This window comes from Cynoglossus semilaevis, chromosome Z (assembly GCF_000523025.1).
Source record: "Cynoglossus semilaevis isolate Cse_v1.0 chromosome Z, Cse_v1.0, whole genome shotgun sequence".
NCBI lineage: Eukaryota > Metazoa > Chordata > Actinopteri > Pleuronectiformes > Cynoglossidae > Cynoglossus > Cynoglossus semilaevis.
Window position 1 is genome coordinate 18,843,806 of NC_024328.1, and position 8,560 is coordinate 18,852,365.

Genomic DNA, 8,560 nt, shown 5'->3' on the forward strand with positions numbered 1-8,560 from the left:
AGGATCTAGACCATTTTACTTCCTCAATGTTTTTGCTTATGCAAACTGAGACAAGTAGGGCCACATGTCCGACATTTGTGTATCATGTTTTTTCCTCCTTTGCTACTGACAGTACTCAGTAGCCCCAAACAAGAGCAATAGGAGTTAGAAACAAATGTATTTCTCTCTTAACCTGTAAACTAATCAAAATCTACAATTATGCATAAAATAATAAAAAAAACATTAAATAATAAAGTAGGAAAATAAATATCATTCCAACAAGGCTTATTTTTTAAATAGTAACTTTAAATCTTGACACTGGAAGCCAGTGTGTATGTCACATGGTTCACCTCAGAGAATGATGATCATCAGTCCTGTATGATGGCTGCTCTCAGTCTCAGCTGTGAACACGCTAATCAGCTACAGCACATATACAACTGCTTGCGCAATCGCTCATTAACATGGATACAGATTCCCCCTAATGTGGCCCCATGTATACTGTAGAGCACAACAGTCTTATACATTGCAAGTGTCTGGATACGATATGCAAAATGATTTTTTTTCCTGATAGACAGACTTGCCATGACCTGGATGCTCTGTTTGCTGGGATATGATTTTAAAACACTTGACCATGACTGCAAAAAAAAAAAAAAAAAAAAGAAGAAAAGACATGTATAAGTGCTATAGCTAGATGCTATTTTGGTATTTCAGGAATAGCATTCAGGGCAGTTTGAAGTTTTTTGGTCAGTTTAAGGTAACCTCTCAAAGGTTATTATGAAACCTCTACAGACCCACTCTGTATATGAGCACTCTGCTTTAGAGGGCTTGCTATGGCTGTCTTAGGTGAACGTGAGGCTACATTCACACTGCTGTGATTTCATTTAAAAATGGCATTGGTAGATGAAAAATGTCCTCAACCACCTGATTATACAGGGATATAAGGATGGTGTGAACAGGAAGCTGAATCTGCTTTTTTTGTTTGAATTCACATCATTTAAATGGTTATAAATTCTGTGTTTTGCCCAACAGGACATGCCTTGTATTAGGGCTGCAGCTTCATTTACATATACACTTTTCTCTGGATGGGATCATAATTTAATTTATTTTTACAAAAGCGATATCTTTCTCATTTAAGGAGGATTTAAAACGCTGATTGAGTTCCTAAATTCTTCATTAAAATGTTTACTGAAGGTATTAGTCAACTAAAAAGATATAAAACCAATAAAGTCAATCCTCAACCGTGCACTTCTACATCCAATTTACTTCTCTAATTTGCCTTATTTGGCCTATTGTTTTCATATGAGCCTTGTAGCACACGTGATAAAGAAGCTGTGGCCAATTTCAAAGGTCTCAGATGTGTCCTTTCCTGACTGTCCAGACTTAATGTTACCGTACAGCTTTTTAAATTAAAACACAAGTGGCTACAGATTTCTCCCTCGTTGCATTAGAAAGATGGTGTTGCAGAGGATAACAAAAGTGTCTTGTGTGGATACTATGCATTTTTAAATCTGAAATGTAGTAGTGTGGACGTAGCCTTGGTTTACAGTACTTTTAAGTGTTATGTTGTGTCAGAAAATAGACATGAAACTCATTTCCACATCTCAGGCGCACAATTGGACTGCTCTCAATGCTGAAATGTTGGACACATCTATCAATGAGTTTGTTACCCTCTTATCTATATACTAATAGTAATTATATTACACATTTCTACACACAAACAGCTGTCAGGAATACCAGGCTGTGGTTTTTGTCTTTTAAGGTACGGATGGATCTGTGCCTCAGAGGCTTGACCCTCACCCTTTTTTTTTGTTTTCTCCTTTTGTTTGCATCAGAAATCTGTAGGACTGGTCTCTGTTGAAGAGTTGTGAACAGGATTGTGTTGCAGTGATGCAACAGCCACATGTTCAACACTAACTGTGAGCCCGCACACTTGGAAACAGTCAATGGAAGGGTGTTTTTTTTCCCCTCAAGCCTAAAGTGAAAGATATACAATATAACAACAATCAAACTCTGATATCAACTCTATGGTTATTCCCTAGAGGACCATACAGTATTTTTGTAACCAGTCGAGCGGAGGAATTGATTTTTTAAAAATTCCTCTAGGAATTAGAGGAGCTTTCGTGATGTTTTCGAAGGGTAGGGTTTTTTTTTGGTGTTTTCTTTTTTCTATAATTATAGGAAGTTAAGAGCTGTCACTTGCAGCTCGTTTTTTGCCAAAATGATGACTGGCAGGGTCTCTGTTTCGCAGATTAGGCTGGATCTTGTACATATGGGGACCCATGGACCAACGCCAGCTCCCACGACCCTCCACTCCAGTTGGGATGGCGGCAGCTGCAGCCACAGCAGTGGATGGGCAGGGCTTGCTTTGCAGCAGCTGAATAAGCATGGTCATCTCTGGGCCCAGCCGTGACACCATGCTAGTCCTGACGCGATCCACCGTGTCCTCATCACAGTCCATCAGGCTTTGCAGCAGTTTACCATAAAACCTAGAAAAACAGCACAGATTGTAGTATATTTATTCCAGTGGATGTTCTCAGTAGTTCACGTAGTGTTGCTATATATTTGGACATGTTCTCTAACAGTGTGATGTCATCCATATGGGAGTGACCATCCTGGCTCTAGAGTCTTCTAAGCCTTGTGCTCCCTCTTCCTGTCCTTCAGTATCCACACCCAGAATGTAATCCTACATGATATAACAAGAACAATAGGACTGAAAACATCTACACTTAATACCCCTGTTTGATAGTCTTCCATTGTAGGAGGCAGGTGGTTACTAAGACACAAGTATCATAACACATTTAAGAGCCAAGGTATACAGTTGCAGCCAATTGATTTATACATTTCAGTGTGTAATCAGTACACTTTCCCAGGAGGTGAACGCTGCCCACAGCTGTTTGGCAGAAATTACTTAAAATGTACTTGAGTGATATAGCCGAAAAAGGGAATGTTGATTGTGGCCTGTTGTTTATTAATAATTATTGGGACTGGTTGTAACAAGTGATATAAAAGAAACTCCAGTGAAAAAAATATAACCCCTTTTGTCCAGAAACGTCATTCCAGGACTTACTTATGTATTCAGGATGAGGATTTCATGTTAAACATCATAATTATTTGGTATCTCTAGCTTCAGTTGAGTACGCGATCTGCGAAGCATAACCATGACGTATGAAGCAGGTGACTCTTTGTCCTTTAAAAGCAACAAGTAGAGATCTCCTGTGCCCTCATATTGGTATTTTTTGAAAAGCTGTCGTCAACTGATGTGTTAACGTTTGTGCAGAACACCTATTTGGACTCTAATTAATATAATAAAACAAATAACTGTATCGGTCCAGAACACACTCAGGAACCACACGTCTCCTGTCCCCTTAGAATCTAATTTGATTTACGCAACAGTCTAATCCTTAGATTTCACCTTTTCTTCCACAACAATCTAAAGCAACATGTACATGTACAGTGAGGCGATAGCTCACCTATTAGGGAAGTGACTTGGCAACTGTGCCACTTCACCAATAGCATCTGGATTAGATCGGGCCACAGTGCAGATATCCAGCTTGCTGTAACACTCCTCTTGGACCTCGGATATCATTCTTTGGAAGGTGGAGCAGCGACGGATGGTTGTGAATGCCTTTGACGTGATGCCGTTGGCAATGCACTTAAGGCTCTCCTTCACAAATGCTTTACCCTGTGAATGAACACAGGGCTTGACTTTTGCTGTGTTTGACAGTTACACCCATATGATACTTCACACAGGCATGAAAAAGCATGACAGAATGAGATAATATTTGTGAGTGTGTGTGTGTGTCATCGTGTAAATACCTGAGTGTCAAATTTAGCAGCACTGTATAAGAAGGACTTGCATATGTCATGCATGCCATCTGTGTCACAAGTTGAGTTTTCCAGGCATGCAAATGCTCCGCAGCCAACTTGGAGGGCACTGTTGAGACAGCGTGCCACATCTGCTGTGGGCAGAGAGAATAGAGCATCAGCAGGGGTGCCCAACATAGGGTTCACTGGGAATCACTGCACACTCACTGAGCCGAGTACATGAGGGCAACTGGGTGTGCGCCAAAAAATGTGAGGGACAAAAGAGAACTTCCATACTTTGGCGATTCACAAAAGACATTCTGTACAGTCACTCGGAGCGAACAGTGACTCGACTGGAGACTGGGCACCTTACAGCTCTGAGGGACTCAAATACTGTTTGGCACTTGTGCATTTCTCCTGGCCTAGTCTTTTCAGCAGGGCTTGGATGAACAACACCAAAAATACCAAACAGTTTCCTACAAAACTGTTGGCGTGCCTGGAGACACACGCACATAAACATACACTTGCACCGCTGGCACACATGCATGCAAATGCACGGTGCCACAGGACTGTTTTCAATTATTTTGCACAGGCTTTGATTGTCAAACTGAGTTCCAGCCCTCTGGTTTAAAACCACTTTAATATTCTGAATGTTTAACTAAACAGGTGCTACAGTTAATATAAATATTCAGAGAAGATTGCATGCACATGTCCGTGATAAGATACACACTGACATAGCCAACTCTGATGGAACCCTGATATAGGGATATCACATCTATTAGGTTATCAAAAATGGTGACCTTAAATTTACTTTAATTATTTTGTATGTCCTTCAGGCAGTTGGGGGTCAATAATTTTTAAAAAGGAAGAGCTACACCCTCCTCCCTTTAAGGGGGTGCTATAAGTGTAATTTGCCTACTTTCAGTGAGAGCACCGTTTTGAACATTCTGCTGGCCAGGTCGTCATTGTAGATAGAACCAGCTCTCTATAGACCAGCTGATGATGTGAATAAACACTGGTAAAAAAAAAAAAATGCTCAGAGCTAACTTTGTACTATGGATATACTCTAACTAATGTACCTCAAATACAACTTTTCACATGCAACCTGTATCTCCCTCTGACATATATCGTATTACTACAACAGACTGGACATTTCCAACATTTAATCGTTTCACAGACTAACGGAAAAATTGAGGCAACAGACAGAATCGCCCCAAGGCAACACAGCAACATGCATGTATTACATGTGTGATGATGTTTGTGTTATACAATCATTTTTACTTCCTACCTGCAAAGATTGTTAGAAATAATACACAGACATATTGTATGTAACAATAATCAAATAACCTCCACACTATTTCACCAGAAACTGAAGAAATTATTGAATTGATTAATCTACACAATTAATGAATCACTGACTCCATTTGTTTCACTATTTTAGCCTGAGTAGAGTCACAACCAGTCCCAGCAGTCATTGGTTGGAGGAGAAGCACATTCTGTACAGGTCACCAGTCCAACAGAAGTCAACACATGAAGGCAAACACCCACTCACATCATCAATCTTCAATCTATATTCAATCTTTGAAAATGGCAACAAGCATCTTCCACACAAATACCAATTATGGCCACATGGAAACTGAGTTCCTCTCACCACATCCTCTAATAGAACAATCTTCACATTTTTCATACTCTGGATTTTTGAAATTCTCAGAAATCCACTGACAAGGCAAAACTGTAGTCCTCTGTATTATCTATTAAAACAAAACGTCACTAAAGATCACAAGTCTCTTCATCACTCTTTTAATCATGGACCCTTATTTTGACCCGCACAGTCAGATGAAGGCTCTCATTAGAGATGCCTCTAGAGAGTGTGCTTCAAATCATATGATGATGAAGCAGTTCCTGCAGAAGGAGTCAGCACCCCCCACACCCTAAAAAAACCCATTGAGCTGATATCCAAAAGTCAACATCTGAATAAACACCACACGACTGTGTGCTTTGCTGTGTCATTTCTTAAAAGATATTACAAACAAAAATAGATTTTTTTTTCTGATAGAGCATTGTCTGATGCTAAATGTGTTGCAGTTTTGAATTGAAATGACACAGCCCTGGTGGCTTTTTGTGAGACATGCATGAAGGACTGTGCAATGCTTTAGCATAATTCTCGGTTCGATATAAGGCATCTCGGTTCCATAAGGAATATCAATATTATGATCTATATTGAGGCCATTGGATGCCACAATAATTGTGAATACTTGAATCAATGCTGCGGCCAAAACCATCAGAGACTATCAGCATGACACAGGCTGCGCTCTCAGGTGTCAGCACCAAGCTCCATGCTCATCTGTTGCCGGCAGGACACCGGCAAAAATCCACAGCGTTAATCCTGCAGCCTTCTCCCTGAATCCACGCACTCTCTCAGACTAAAAAGACTGCGTTGGCTTCAAAAATTCATAAATGAGAGGGAGAAAAGGACAGAAAGAAAACAAATCTTGCACACAGAGGTATTAATGGAGTAAAGGAGGAAGAAAAAAAAAAAGAAAAAAGCCAAGCTGTGCCTTCACTCTGTGATAATATGCAAATGAGAGCAGCGTGATACTTACAAGGGCTGTTGGAAGAGAAGCGTGCTCTCCTGGGCGCATAAGACTCGTTCTGGTCCAGTTCATATGCAGATGCGTTCAGCACCATCAAGAGGAAAAGTCCGCTTCTCAAAGGCATCGTCCTCTCAGCACAGAAGGTGATGGAACTCAGTGGAAAGAGACGCCGCCTGCTCTGTGTGTACTTCATAAAGAAGAGATCGCTCCAAAAGCGTGTGCGCTGGAAAAGAGAACAGATGTGTGTGGAAATAATGAAGAACAAGTACAGCAGTGGTGCCGACAGTGTCTCTCTAAACTGGACTCTTCACGGTCTCTTTGACTGTCATGACAGATGGAGCCAACATCAGGTCTGCCTGCGTTTATATAGGAGCGCTGCGCCTTACGAGTTTGGAGTGTAGACCAATCAGAACGGAGAGTTCAACACCGCGCTCCTTCTCTCTCCACTAATTGATAAAACGGGTACTTCCCAAGTGATGGGTCACGGCCCACTGGTGGGCACCATAGGTATTGCAGATATGGTTATAAGTGAACTTTAAACACATTTATATCTTTTTTTTTATACCAAACAAAAATAATTCCATTACAATATTTCTGAGCCAAAACTCCTTCTTCCTCTGGGCATACAAATAATCGTTGTGCTCATCATTTGTCTCTGCATTTTTGTGGCATTCTTGTCTTGCCTTGTTCAGATCGGCCAGAAATCTTCACATTAGCCTTTAGGAGATTGTTACTTTGTTTTATTGACTATTACTTTGCTGAATCAGAACTTCAGTGTGCGGACAGGAATCTTTGGGTTAAATGTCTTTCCAAAGAAGGACAGCATCACAGGAGTGTTGTCTGTACTACTATAATCTACAATAAGGTACTGCACCAGGATTAACTTCAGTCAGATTTGGACAATTCTAATATTGTTCAATTTTTGTTGTAGAGTTTAGTAGAAGGAAAACATTTTAGAGACATTAATGATATATTACTAAGTCAATATCAGGCTTTTTAATGTTTTAGTTGTTTTTGGAAACATTTAATTGTCAAATAGTGGATTTTGCTTTCTTTCCTTTGGCCACTCAGTGGGGGAGTGGTTAGTACTCTTGCCTTTCAGGCCTCACCTGAAGACTGCTACGATTGACTCCCACCTATAGTCAAATGCAGTGCTTAACTCAGCACACCTAAATTTCCCTTCCTCAAATGTCAAACCAGAGTATTTAAATAGCCTGACTTTTATTATCTGCAATATTTCTACTGATCCATGGCCAGCGATGACACTGCTGCTGCTTTAGCCCAGAGAATATACTTAGCAGGGAGATAAACTACCTGTGGTGTTGACATTACGCATTGATAATTGCTGCTGACCTAATCCTCCGCTCTGTCCTCTTCCCCTTAAAGAATGAAATGTTGGCTGGGAGTCTGCTAACTTGCAGCTGCATGTGCCAGTGCACACAGAAGGAGGAGGTGGTGGATGACGATGATATGTGGGACCTAAAACTATATCATTTATCAGGGCACCTCACGCCTCTTCACCCACTGAAATGCTTGACTACTACAGACACAATTGAGTGCAACAAGTTTTAAGTTTTGTGGCTAAATTCTCTGATGAACAAACAAATCTTATCAGATATATTTTCATTGAAAAAAATGCTCTTGTTGAATGACTTGTGCCATGTTGTTTCATTGAGCAGGTAGTGCCTCTGCATGTCTTTCCTCTCTGTTCTTTTTAGTAATCATTGTGCCAAACACCCTACTTTCTCCCACAGTGTCAAGACTCGGGCATGATTTCAAGCTGTTAGCACCTGCTGGAGAATTCAAACATGGCTGACTGCCAGCTGTACCCGTAGCCTTTATAATGGAAATATGAATGTAGCAGTTTAATGAGAGAGCCATTATCTCCTGTCACCATTAATCATGATCAGCATATCTGTCTCAAAAGGACAATTTAAAACCAGTTTCATCACTGAGGCCAGAATGTACTGTACTCTGGGCCGTGTGTACTGCACTTGTTGCCCCTGTTCATATACTCGGTGACCTTTATTCCCTTTAGTTCCCCAAATAACTGTCATGTCAAGTGTGCTTCTCTCACTTTTTTGTGTAAGAATAATGGGGAGTCCAGGAAGATGGCCACTTGTTCTCCCTGAGAATTAGGTGTGGGAAACACATGTCAAAAACACAGCGTATTTGCTTATTGG

At 40.6% G+C, this 8,560-nt stretch overlaps 1 protein-coding gene across 1 annotated transcript; it reads right to left on the bottom strand.

Annotated features, from left to right (window-relative positions):
- Positions 1-624: 624 nt before the first annotated feature.
- stc1 (stanniocalcin 1) lies at positions 625-6,849 on the bottom strand. Its single transcript, XM_008336763.3, has 4 exons — positions 6,387-6,849; positions 3,796-3,938; positions 3,450-3,661; positions 625-2,465 (listed from the first exon to the last, which is right to left on the bottom strand). Exons 1-4 carry the CDS (start codon positions 6,568-6,570, stop codon positions 2,162-2,164), a joined length of 843 nt encoding a protein of 280 aa, XP_008334985.1. The 5' UTR covers positions 6,571-6,849; the 3' UTR covers positions 625-2,161.
- Positions 6,850-8,560: the final 1,711 nt, after the last annotated feature.

Coding starts and splice junctions, on each gene's coding strand:
- stc1 (XM_008336763.3), bottom strand. CDS start 6,570: ATGAAGTACACACAGAGCAGGCGGCGTCTCTTTCCACTGAGTTCCATC. Junction 3,939..6,386: donor CTTCTCTTCCAACAGCCCTT/GTAAGTATCACG, acceptor CTCTGCCCACAG/CAGATGTGGCACGCTGTCTC. Junction 2,466..3,449: donor CCAAGTCACTTCCCTAATAG/GTGAGCTATCGC, acceptor CTGTTTTTCTAG/GTTTTATGGTAAACTGCTGC.